The following is a 13,790-nucleotide window of genomic DNA, read 5'->3' as shown; positions in this document are numbered from 1 at the left end:
ATACTACAGCATGTATGGGCTAGTGCTCATCTTCCATGAAGCAGCAGCATCATCCAAAAGCACCATCATGTAACATGAGTCAACACTGCTACTACTAGCCTCTTCTTCGTCTCATGCAGGTCTTTGTTAACATTTTCGTGTTACAACTGCGCTTCTCCGTTTCACATTTCTTTTGCAGTGTTTCTCACAATTATACCAGACATAGCAGCATACGACAATGAAACAGTACATGATTAGTATTAAATACGCCTCATTTAGATAACTCCCACAGGAGATCATGGGCGTAATTTTTTATTGTAATTTTTTTCCGGTTCTTTTGCTACGAAACTGTTACAAATCATTTTCATCATTTCCTCTCTTCTGACAGCTGTATCTCATGTTCACAGTAACTGTGGTTTTCCACGTACAAAGTGCTAGTGCTGTACATATATGCAATCTCCCTCCCATTACAGTGCCTGGGTGCTTGAGTGATGGTAGTACATGAAATGAACAATTCAAAGCATTTCCGCACTCCTTTGCAAGTGATACAGACCATCTAATGCAATTTTGTTGGACACTAGCACCACCTTTGTCCCACACATTTGCAGTGCTCCTTGGTGGCTAATTTGTGGGGGGGGAAGTGCTTGTCCAAGTTTGCCTGGGGAAAAGCCCAACCATGTCTTAATCTGACATTATAGAAAAATGAACTTGCCCAGTCAAACCAGATGGCGAGTCCAAATAATTGAATGTTTAATGCATAACTTGAGAAGGCATGAAAAATCAACAAATGAAATGTGAAAATTTTGTGCTGAACAATTGTTGCATATGTTGCAGCAAGTTGCAGAAAAATAATGCGTGTCGGCTGTGTACAATACCTAGATGAAATAGTTTATTCCCAGGAGCTTGTACAGATGGTTTCGGATAATTTCAAAATGATTATTAATGAGAGCTTCACAGTAAGCCAGTAATTCTAGCTCCAAGCAAAAGGCTGCCTAGCTCACCGTAATAGGGCAGTAAATGCACCGACGTCTGCATGCTAAAATGATCGCATTTCATTTACTCCACACTGTCGTCACTCAATGTCAATAGTTGTAACGGAAACCCTGAATGATGGTGTCACTCCAACAGAAGGAACTGGATAAGAGAGAGAGAAAAAGAAACTTGCTAAAAATATGACACACTCGGGATGAGTGAAGATGTGCATGAACACCAGCCTCTGGCTACTTGTATTCATGCTGTTGCACCAACAAGCGCTGTCCTTGCTAGTTGGCCACACTGCAACAAACACAATGGTGACCATGACTGTCACTAGTCTCTTGGGCACCACTGGCACAACAGAAGCTGGCTGCATCCCACGGCGCTCCTTTACCACACTTTTGTTCCAGGCCAGGGCACTCGGAATGCTCCAATCACCAAACCTTCCTGCAACACAGAGAACACTACAAATTTTGCGATGCCGTGCCAGACAAAGATGGATAAAAACAAGTTTGGCTTGGATCAGCTAAGTGGCATGTTCTTTGGTGAGGTTTCTTCTCTTTCTATGCCAGCTTTCATCTAGTACCCACATTGCTTCACCCATTGGCTATCAATTATTACGTGCACTGCGTGGTTCACATGCATGCCACACAAACAAACTACACTGTTGCATTTGTTAAATAACGCTCCACGGTAATAAATGCTGAAAAAAATTGAAAAATCAAGTTTCCTTTGCAATATGAAACAGCACATTTCAGTCACAGATTCATTTTTGGTGAAAAAGCTTGAGACACTTGGGCATGTGAAGAGCAGCACCACCGGTTGTGGCGTTTTGATATCCTTGCCACTATGGATTGTGTGTGCCAGAATTCAGCTGAACATGGAAAGTGCATCCACTTCAGTGATTGTAGGTGTTTGAACATGTGCGCAAATGTTGCAAGAAATATACCCACGTATATATATATAAAAAAAGAAAGACCACCCTAGACGTGGACACATAATGCCATCTATTAACATTACTAAGCCTGTCCCACCGCCTACGAATTGCCTTTTAAATCAACAATGCCTCCTACCCGGTGGATTGCCGGCTTCAGCAATCCAGCATCTCTTCCTGTGCACAGCTGGCTTTGGCTGTCAATGGGTTAAAGCAACTGAATTAAAGCTGAGCTAGGAACTGCTGGTAGAGACGTGAGGGCTTAGAGAAAAAACAAAAAAAAAGCAGTTAATTTCAGGGGAAAAAAAATTTTTTTTCTCGTTTTTCTCCCAGGCATAAAAAGTGGGAAAAATAGAAAGGTCCTAGTTTACCCAGTAAAATGGACTGCACTGATGTAAATTATGCCAACGTTCGATTAGTGTCATTTTGTGAGTATAAAAATTTAGGTGACATGTTATTCAATCTAGTTTGTATAACATTTTTGATGGTGGTGGTGTGCTGCATCTCCATTGTTTGTTGCTCAGAGCAGCATATGCATCAATTATTGTGGGGCACTTGAACTGTTTTCAGATAACAAAAATGTCAGCCCCTGATAATGCACTCATTCACAGTGATCCAGAAAAAAAGAAAAGGCTTTGAAAGCTTCTCAGATGCCTTGTCTAGTCTGTCCATGGATGTCTCTGTTGGTACACAGAATTTGTCATTTTTAAAGGCCTACTGGCAGAAAATCTCTGTCTTACTTTATTGGATAGCTGCTAAGCTAGTAATTACACTACGGAGCCTCAATTTCTCAATAATGCAGCAAATAATTATGTTAACTTTGATGCGACTAGTTAAAAACGTGCGTCAAGTGAAGCGCAGTTTCGGGTGCGGAAAAGCAGACTATTCACGTCACCGAAATCTGCTGTGGTGGCTTCATGGTATTGGACACCACTGAAGCTTACATGCACACTATGATCGTGCTGCTGAAAGATTAGTCCACAAACACTAGGTGAGACAAGAGGGGAAAGCGGGTTGCCCTGTGTTTCCAACAGAAGCGCACAATTGGAATTCGGTGACATGATCACCGTATAACCTCCCATCACTGGAGACTGGTACGGCTTTTCTTTCTTGTCTTCCTTCCGTGGTCGTTATGCATCTATTTCGCACCGGTTATAATATTACACTTCACAAATGGTAAAGAGCTCCCTTTACCAACAGTAGGAAGCTTGGTAAGGCAGAAAAATGCAAAAAACACATCTCACTTGGTGACAGTGGACACAAGCTGTCAAAATGCTGGTGTGAGGAAGAGCAGCAGTGAGCAAATTGACCTTCGTGCTATTTCTCGCTTCAATGTCAACTAAGCGGCTAGAACACACGAAGCTATCAGCCCTCTGCACGTCTAGACTCTGTACTCATCGCAGATTGCTTTCAAGATAGGGCCCACACGGTGGCGCTCAGCCGCGCCATATGAAGCTGGAGTAGAAACCCCTTAAAACACTTGCCTTGCGCGCGGTGGAAGATGATGCGCTTTGTTCCCACTTTTCTCCCTTGCATGCACGAGATCGAGCCACCATCCTTGGCTCACCCTAGCATGCTTTCACTTGCACCGACAGCATATGGCCACCATGTTATTACACTTGGACTTGATACGGAGCATCAGGGTAATGGCCAAACCTCGCCTGGAGTGTCCATATAATTGCTATCACAATAATAGAAGCGCACAGCTTTCATGTTCGGTAGACAAAAATACCAAAAGGTACCAAGAATCTCGGAGCTAATAAATAGGCAGATTATTTGTTAAAGAATGTCCATATCTTGAAAGAAATTTTATAAACATGTCTTTGCATGCAATATCATCTGCTGTCATTTTTAATTTTGTATGCTAAGAAAGGCTAGGATATATTCGGAAATGTTGCATCACTAGGAAGCAGCAATTTACAGGTTGGATGTGATCTTACAGTTCACCGCCTGCACAGCACAGTTTCTACTACTAGTCATTGCTGCATTGACTGAAACTAGTATGTTACATGTGCAGATCATCCGTTTGTTCAATGCTTCTTCTTAAGAAAGACTCGTGAAATAATACATGAAATCTGTTTTCATATTCTGGACGCTTAGGCTTGGTTCAGCATTAGGACAAATCACACAGAAAGAGGAGTGCTTGTGTGCCACTTTTTCTCTGTGCTAATTGTCGACACACAATGAGCAGTGAAAGAAACTCGATATTTGTTGGCAGAACAACCGAGTGCCTCTGAAAAAAAAAAATTTCGCGCATTGAGAAGTGATCACAAAGGCTCGGTGCAGTGCCAGCAGAGCACAATGGCGCACATAATTGACCATACTGAATGTGCTCGTGAATAGAGTTAAATATCGGCATACCACACAGCGTTTTCAAGGGGACACTTTTGCTGTTGAATAGTACCAATAATTATATAACAGTTTGATATAAACGAGCCTGACTGTATGTGGGCACACTGAAGTAAAGTATGTCAAGCATTAGAATCCCACACCCAGCATATCTGAGACAGTGAGAACTTTGAAACTGGCAGCCCGCCCCTCCTCCCCAACTCACCTCTCTGCCGCCTAGGTGAGGGCAATGCGCCAAGGCCCAGCCCGCAATTGAGTCAGGGGTTGCCCTGCAAGCACAAAGCCATTTCTGCTTTGGCCAACAATTTCCACGAAACAACACAATGATGAGGGAAATATGTCAGCCGTAGACTTTTAACACCACATTAAAGTAAAAATTTTTGGCAATATCTGGCGCATTTTATTCAGAGCACTTTTCTTTTTTGCTATTGTACTATGTTGTATTTTGTGAAATTCTATCTATCCCGTGACTTCTACATGTATTTGGCTACCTTGTAGCATAACATGCACAGTCTTGCTTATTTTTAATTATTTATATTCTTTTGAATGATGCACATGTACATTTGGTCGTATCATTGGTGCACAAGGCCATTCAATAAGCTTGATTTTTTTTTTTTCAGTTCTTGCCTTCCCAAAGATAAATCGAGCATTTATACAAAGTACAGCTATTAATTATGGTGAAGTGGCAGTTTAACTGGTTTGAAGGCAACCACATATTTAAAATCTGCTGCACTCAAACCAAGCAAATCTAAATGTCACGCAGTAATGTGAGACACCTAAAAGGGATGCACTTCAGGAGAACTTGTTCTTGGTGCAATTGGTTTCACTAAAAAAGACTAAACACAAACAAAACAATGACATGGGTGGCTTTTTGTTCCTCTCTGTGTTTTGTCTTTTTAGCGGCACTTATGTGCTACTTGTGTGGCTGTGTAGGGTGACTTGGGCAGTGGCTTAACAGAATCAGTTTCTGCAATGCAGTCAGTGAGTGTCGGTGAAATTTGTTTCCTCGACACGTAAAGCCTTCAGTGGAATGAACAAAGGCTCTGCTATGCTGACCTTATCAACAGTTATCAAATGTAATCACATGTGCATCAACAACTGTAAAGAACACGAGTGAAAATACAATGCTTCTGGCATGAACAAGTATTCCATCATGCCTTGCTGCAGGCAAAACTATGCATTTCTTAATACTGAGAGTGGACATAAATGTTTTAATTACTGTCACTTTTTTAAAATTCTGAAGCTCTAAAGCCTAAACAATGTGCACATGGCATCTTTAGCTTAAAAAATATTGAATGAAGTCAGTGTGCCTGCACATGGGTACCTATGTACTTCAATGTTCAGCAATAAATGATAGAAATTCTGCCGTTATTTTTACCTTCCATTCTGCTAACAATTATTATGTGTACCAATGCTGGCAAATTTACCACACTACGAGGGAAAGCTGGCTAGGAGAGGTATTTGTTACACCCCACAAGCATATACCAATGCCTTTCTTTCTTTTTTTTTTCCCGCATATGGAACATGCATTGGTACCTACACCGGGAGCGTGGAAAGCCTTGGCATGCACAGTGTGAGACAATCTGCAGGGTGCCAGCAAATACATTTTGTGGTGTTGTCTACACCATCGAGCAACTGCAGATGCACCACATTGATACCCTGTGGAGATAAAGAGGCGTGTGGTGCATGCACAGATAATTTCTCCAATATTTAAGCATGCAGCCCTTATAAAGAATGTGACGTATTTCAATGCAACAAAACTTTGATCGAATGAAGTTGAATGCCAATTTTTATGTCTGCTATATTAAGGTTAACTCTACTGGGGTACTCTCAACCAAATGCGTTCAGGCCATGAAAGTGTTTGAATAGCAGCAAGGGAAGGCCAAGGCTGGTGAGCTGACACTGTGCAATTGACGCATATCATATTGACCGCAAATAAAGATGGGGACAGTGGAAGAGAACACAAAAATGACACGGGCGGTAACTTTCAACTGGTTTATTCACGGCAACCCGTGGGCATATATAGACAAATAGAACATGCGCAGAACGCAGCAAACAAGAACACTCATCAGCCTAGTGGGGCAACCAATTATAAAAAAAATCTATCTCCGATTGAAACAACCTAATGGAAGTGTCACTAACACAGTCTTGGCCTTTCTTTTTTATGTGATATGCCTCCATCAGTTTGCGTGCAGTCTGGTCCTGGCTTCTCCCCAGAATCTTTCTCCTTAAAAAGTGGCGCACAGGGGCAGGCATTGCAGTGCGCCAGGCAAGTGCGCCAATTCATCTTTCGTTAACTTTTGTTCATGTTCTCTGGCTCGATCATTCAGGCACCGTCCTGTCTGCCCTATGTAGAACTTGCCATACGCCAGGAGGATTTCGTAGTAGTCGGCCATAGTAGTCGTCCTCACCCTTACTTTGCTCCTAGATCCTTTTACCTTCTGAAGGAGGGCTGTAAGACCTGAAGTGGTACCGTATATTCACAGGGTCACTCACAACCTAAGGAAGGTGGCAGGCAGTTTTGGAGTCCTCCTTGTCTTTTCAGCCCCTTTTAAGCTGGCGCGGCTCTACCCTCGCACCTCTAATGATCCTAAAGGAAGACAAGGCTGTGGCAAGAACCATACCAAGCCGTATGCAAAATGCAATGTAGGAGTTGTGTACGAAATCCCCCTGGCGTGTGGCAAGTCCTACATAGGGCAGACAGAACGGTGCCTGAATGATCGAGCCAGAGAACATGAACAAAAGTTAATGAAAGATGAATTGGCATACTTACCTGGCACACTGCAACGCCTGCCCCTGTGCACCACTTTTTAAGGAGATAAAGATTCTGGGGAGAAGCCAGGACCAGACTGCACGCAAACTGATGGAGGCATATCACATAAAAAAGGGAGACCAAGACTTAGTAACACTTCCATTAGGTTGTTTCAATCGGAGATAGATTTTTTTTATAATTGGTTGCCCCGCTAGGCTGATGAGTGTTCTTGTTTGCTGCCTTCTGCGCATGTTCTATTTGTTTATATATGCCCACAGGTTGCTGTGAAGAAACCAGTTGAAAGTTACCGCCCGCATCGTTTTTGTGTTTTTTTCCGCTGCCACCGTCTTTATTTGCGGTCAATATGATATGCTGTAAAGAGCAACTAGGCCAAAATGAAGTTCTTCTGATGCAACTGATGCTATTACTAGACAAGACGTGTTCACTTGCATGATGTAGTTATAGCTGTTTTCTTAAAACTTGGCACAAATAACAAAATTGATTGTTAAGAAAAAAAAGGGGGGCGGGGGCGGCACTTGACTGTGCAATATTTCAAATTAGCTGTCAATGCAACATGCTGTATGGAATGATCTACACTGCCTAAAATTGATCATGAGTTGAGGAAAAGTCTTTAGTGGCATCAATCTGAAAGACGCATACAATCAGCTTTTTTTTTTTTTTGAAAATAAAGTTTACTGCTACCACTACTGTCAAATTGAATTAAGTGATTTTTTCCCTCTGAAGCTGAAGAAATAGCAACGTTTTCCAAAATGCTCGTGAGGTTTTCAGTTTAATAGTGGGCCATGCTATGCTCATGGCAATCTTCTATTGCTTAGGAAGAATTGCTTTCCCATTTTCTTTCAGAAAACAGGAGGATTTTTCACTTTCATGGCAGGTGGTTTTTGTGAGTTATCGTTAGCTCATTATAAGGCCAATCTGCACAACAGATAAAAGCAGGGAAAGCGCATTACGTCACTCGGCACCGCTCCATGTGGTCATTGGCACCGAGAGTTCTCAAATCGGGACGCCCATGGCACATTCATGCGATGTTCGTGCAACAAGGTTTCCCACATTCTGAAAGGAATTGTTGATGACACCTTCAACTTGCTTATCTTCAACAATGTGGCAACAGTGGATGCAGTTATGAAAGAGTGCTGCTGCCTGAAACTCACAAAAAGCCAATGTATTGACCAACAGTTTGCCTGTCTATCAAACACTGCGGTGACACCTTCCTGTGCCGACGCTCCCCATCCCAACAACACTGGCGATGTTACTCGGATCGTCCGGCAAAAGACTGAGGCCGCCTATCCGGCTGCCTTTGAATCCAGCTCCTCCAACACACCTGCAGTCATGGTCTCCCCGATTCAGGCAGTTGTCCGCCAAGAGTTTGCCAACATGGGTCTTGGCCCATTGCCCTGATGCCCCGCCAGATTCTTCGATTCCGCCCTGTCCCACATCTTATTACTCACCACGTTTCCATAAACCGCCACCACGTTTCTGCAACCCGACTGCTAACAAGCCGATTTGTTTTCACTGCTGTCAAATCGGGCACATTTCTTCCCACTGTCGCAGTCGCTGTAATGCGCCGGCTGAGGCCACCTATACTGGCTACTCTTGCCCAAGCAGCCCTTCTCGTCCCTGTACCGCATGGTCCGATAATGCCGCCACTGAATCTTCTGCACTGAACTGCCCCTATTCACGGTCACCTTTGCCCCTACGCCGACAAACTCGCTTGCCCCCCAGCCCTGTCACTCATATTCTCCAGACTTCCTTAGTATGCTCGCAGCCAGAAAACTGAATGATGCAGTGCCTCGAGGTGATGCTGCATTGCTCTCTACGCAGACAAATCCTCTACTGATGCTGCCCACTCATATGAACCTTCTTGAAGTGCAAGTTGACGGCGTTCCTGTGTTTACTCTTACAGACACTGGGGTGCATTTATCTCTCATGAGCGCTGACCTTCGGAACCTCCTCAAGAAAATAATAACTCGCCACGATGCTTGTTGTCCATGTCGCTGACGGCGGAACAGCTCCTGTAATTGGTATGAGTGCCAACCGAGTCTCCTTTGCCAATCGCTCCACTATCATTCTCTTCACCGTCATCGCCCACTGTCCCCACAACATCATTCTCTGCCTGGACTTCCTCTCTGTGCATTCTGCTCTCACAGACTGCTCAGCCAGTACTCTCTGCCTTGACCTGCCTGTTCTTGATTCCACTGAACCATCTTCCAGTCGCCTCAGTTTTGCAGACTTCGTTCGGTTGCCACCTACAGCACTGACTTATGTTGACTTTGTGTCATTCCCCCCAGTGCCCAATGGTCACTACATCACGACTCCCATGCAATACGTTCTCCTAACGCACGGTATCACAGTACCTCGTACAGTTTTATCTATTACGGCAAACTGCATCTGCTTGCCAGTGGTAAATTTTGGCTTGACGACCCAGTGCTGCCATGCAGGACGTCTCTGGCCCAGCTTTGCTCATTCAAGGATTATCCTATTTACTCGATTCTAACGTGCCCTAGATTGTAATGCGCACCCGTTTTCCATGAAAAAAAAAAAAGAGTACAATACCGCGCACCTCGTGCTTTCATACAGAAGTACTATTTTCTCTCATTTGGAAAAAACAGATTTATTCCCAATACACTAAGGTTGCAATGAATAAATACATAAATGGAAGCGGCGAACCTTGCCGCCAAGGTTTTCACTGCGCCGGTACGAGTCGCGTGGGGCAACAGATACCACTCGTCATTGCTATCAGACAACTCCTTATCGCTATCAACATACCAAGGCATTTCATCTCCGGTGCCGTCCATGGCATTCGAAATCCCACACTTTTTAAAGGCCTTGTTGACCATGGCAGACAGGATCGTGCACCATGCATCTTTCACCCATTCAGCAAAGTCCTGCAGCAAGGCACGCTTCATTTTATTGGCGGGCGTGAATTCGTGGCAGCCACTGACAAGTCATTCGGTGTAGAGCGCCCGAATTCTATCTTTCACTGGCTTGTTCAAACGAACATTGACCGGCTGGAGCTGCGATGTCATACCGCTTGGTATCACGACAAGGTCGGTGTTGCATGCAGCCAGCTTGGCCTTGATGCGCTGGTCAAGGTGATACATGAACGCATCGAGCACAAGCATCCCACGCAGACCCAAACTGCCGTCGGGTCTCTTCCGCCAAACGTTATCAATCCAGTCAGCGACCAAGTCCGTGGTTGTCCAACCTTTTTCATTTGCATGCACAATTGCACCACTTGGAAACACGATTCCTTTTGGGAGCATCTTCCATCTGAAGATAAGACACAGGGGCAGCTTGTGCCCATCCGCAGTGCAACAAAGCATTGCGGTGACAAATTTTTTGTGGCCGGAAGACAAAACGCGCACTTGCTTCGCCCCCTTCTTTTCAACGGTTGTGGTGGCAGGCATGTCAAAGTAGAGCGGCGTCTGATCGGCATTTCCAATCTGTCCGAAGTGGTAGTCGTTTTTATGGCGCAACTTCAAAACGTACCGCTGAAAACTATGCAATTTCTCTTCATAGTCTTTTGCAATTTTTGGCATATCCCTGTCCGCCTTCGAAGAGAAAAGGCTTTTATTTTCATAAAATTTGATAGCCAGCACCTGCTAGCTTTGAAGTCACTCCGCATTAGCCCTTTCTGTAGGGCTAGCTGCATCGCCCGTACTTTGAGCAGATCGGTTGTCACAGGCCGCTCGCTGCTCTTGCACGTATTCCGCGAGCAGCTCTTCCATTTTGGCGAAGTGGCCCTACTTCGGTCCACTGAAACCCTTCCTTGTTGCTTCGCTGGCGAAAATAATCTCCTTCTGTTTGTGCCAGTCCCGCATGCAAGTTTCGGGAACTCCGAACGCCCATGATGCGGCTCGATTTCCATCCGTCTCCGTGCACATGATGACTTTCCTTTTAAATGTGGCATCATGGTGGACTTGGCATGTCTTCGCAGTCGGCGCTTCCATCCTGATTGAATAAACGCAGAAAATGGGAAGACACGCGGTAGACTAGGTTACACCAGCGCCTGGTTACACGTATAACATGGAGGTATGCACATGGAGGAAGCTATGGCAGCTAGGCTAGAAGCACGTACGAGGCGGCCATTTTTCGAATGCCGATGGCGATATGGTAACACGGATTTAGGGTCGTACTCGATTCTAACGTGCATGCAATTTTCGGACCCGTTTTATCACAAAAAAGGTATGCGTTAGATTCGAGTAAATACAGTACTCAGTAGAATCTATCATAGTAGATGACAGTTCATCCAACCGACCGACCCTACTCTACTATTGCAGTCTGCAACTTGTACCATCGCTGATAGACATTGCATAAATACCAGCGATGCCTCTTCTATTTATTGCCGCCCGTAATGAGTGTCGCCAGCTGAGTGTCAAGTTATTCATGCCAAAGTTTGCAAAATGCTAGCCAAGAACATCATTGAACCGTCGTGTAGTCCATGGGCGTCACCTACTGTCTTGGTGATGAAGAAAGATGGCTCATGACGATTTTCTATGGATTATTGGCACCTTAACAAAGTTACAAAAAAGGATGTGCATCCCCTACCTCGCACTGATGACACCCTTGACTACCTCCATGGTGCATTCTATTTCTCATCTATTGACCTTCACTCCGGCTGTGGACGATCTAGAATGCAAGAAGACCGCCTTTGTAACACCTGATGGTCTTTATCAATTACAAGTGATGCCATTCGGTCTATGTAACACCCCGGCCACATTTGAGTACATGATAGATTTCCTTCTTCACAGTTTCAATTGGTTCACATGGCTGTGCTACTACGACATTATAGTATGCTTCCCAATGTTGGTGACGCACCTAGAGCGCCTCTCAGCAGTTTGGGACGTTTTCCTTCAAGCTGGTCTGCAACTCAACACATCAAAGTGCCACTTTGGCCGTTGTCAGATTATTGTGCTTGGACATCTCTATGTGAACAGAGTGCAACCGGACCCAGGCAAAATCCATGCTTTTAAGTACTTCTCTGTTCCGAAGTGTGTCAAGGATGTGTAAAGCTTCATTGGCCTTTGGTTGTACTTCCGCCACTTCATGAAAAATTTTGCGGCCATAATGTGACTACTAACTGACCTTTTGAAGAAAGATGCCTCTTTCAAGTGGGGAAATAATGAGGCCTCTGCGTTCTTGCATTGAATCCACCTTCTCACAATGGCACCTGTTAAGGCCCATTTTGATAAATCTGCACCTACCGAAGTCCGTACTGATGTCAGTGGCCACGGAATCGGCACAGTACTAGCACAATGCCAGTGCGGCAACGACTGTGTTGTCACTTACATCAGCAGGCTCCTCTCAACCTCCGAGCGTAACTATTCCATCATTGAGCATGAGTATCCGGCCCTAGTTTGGGCGGTTATGAAATTCCGCCTATACGTATATGGCTGACCCCTTTCAGTTGTCACAGACCATCAAGCACTTTGCTGGTTGTGCTCACTGAAAGATCCTACAGGATGACTTGGTTGCTGGGCATTATGCCTACAAGAATATTCATATTCTGTCATCTACAAATCTGGCTGTCTCCACAAGGATGCTGAATGCTTGTCTCGCTACCCGGTCGACGAGCTTGACACCACCAAGTGTAGCACCACCAATGGCACTTTTCTTTGCCTGCCTTTGCTAACATTGCTGATTAGCAGTACCAGGACTTATCGCTCTGGGCACTCTTCGGGCATCTACACTCTTCACCTACCAAAGCCGCTATTCTGTACCAGAGGAACTTTCTCCCTGCCAGACCTGATTTTCTTCTTGTTGCACCCAAACATCTACGATGGACTGTGCTCTTTGAGCTCCATGACGCACCCACTGCAGGACACTTTGGAGTATCTCGCATGCAAGACCGTGTCTGCCACCGCTTCTATTGGCCCAGTCTTGCTCGCTCCATCCAATGCCATGTTGCTGCCTGTAATTCCTGCCAGCATTGAAAAACGCCTTCATCTCCAGCCGACCACCGTCCCTGTGGAACCATACTCCCTGGTTGGATTAGACCTCCTTGGCCGCTTTCCCATGTCATCCTCTGGGAACAAATGGGTAGATGCTGCAATTGATTACGCCACCCAATGCGCCATCACACGGGCTCTCCCGACCAGTTGCGCCACTGACATCTAAGACTTTCTCTTGCATGACATTATCTTGCTTCATGGCACCTCGTGACAGCTGCTTACTTTTTGTTGAAAGTCATTGCCGACATTGTGTGTTCCTACTCCACTCAACACACGCTGACCACCTCATATCATCCTCAAACCAATGGACAGGCAGAGCGGTTGAACCGTACACACGCGGATATGCTGTCCAAGTGCGTTTCGAAGGACCACCATGACTGGGACATTTCTTTACATCACATCTGCCTCTAATTCTTCTCGTCATGACAATGCCAGATTTTCTTTGTTTTATTTATTGTATGGCCGTGAACTGACCTTGCCCCTTGATATTGCACTTCCTCCTGCTGCGATCCCAACAAGTGAGTATGTGCACAACACCACTGCCATGACGGACTGTGCACGGCAGCTTGCCGTACTCAACTGATGGCCTCACAAACCACTCAGCAGCAACTGTACAATGCCTGCCACTGTGAGGCACAGTTTTCGCATGGCGTGCTCATGCTCCTGCAGTCACCCTCTCGTCATGTCGGAAAGTGCTCCTGTCAGTTCTACCTCACCCTCTACTCTGGCATCCAGTGATGTCGTGCATGTCAGTAGGCTCAAGGCCCACTACACTGCTTTGAAGCCTGGCCTTTTATTGCTCCGGGATGACACTTTTGCCACCAGGGGT

The 13,790-nt window shown here is 45.1% G+C and overlaps 1 protein-coding gene across 5 annotated transcripts in view; it reads right to left on the bottom strand.

Annotated features, from left to right (window-relative positions):
• Window positions 1-707: 707 nt before the first annotated feature.
• LOC126518743 (uncharacterized) overlaps window positions 708-13,790 on the bottom strand; it is a 192,312-nt gene continuing 179,229 nt past the window's right edge. For all 5 annotated transcript variants that reach the window (XM_055064856.1, XM_055064858.2, XM_055064857.2 and 2 more), the window contains 2 exons: window positions 4,443-4,506; window positions 708-1,401 (listed from right to left, as the gene is read on the bottom strand). In XM_055064856.1, coding sequence (XP_054920831.1) covers window positions 4,454-4,506 — 53 coding nt within the window. In that variant the 3' untranslated portion in view covers window positions 708-1,401; window positions 4,443-4,453. The remainder of the gene's footprint in view (window positions 1,402-4,442; window positions 4,507-13,790) is intronic.

Source organism: Dermacentor andersoni, chromosome 1, assembly GCF_023375885.2.
Source record: "Dermacentor andersoni chromosome 1, qqDerAnde1_hic_scaffold, whole genome shotgun sequence".
In the NCBI taxonomy this organism is placed as follows: domain Eukaryota; kingdom Metazoa; phylum Arthropoda; class Arachnida; order Ixodida; family Ixodidae; genus Dermacentor; species Dermacentor andersoni.
This window is presented reverse-complemented; position numbering and strand designations above follow the sequence as displayed.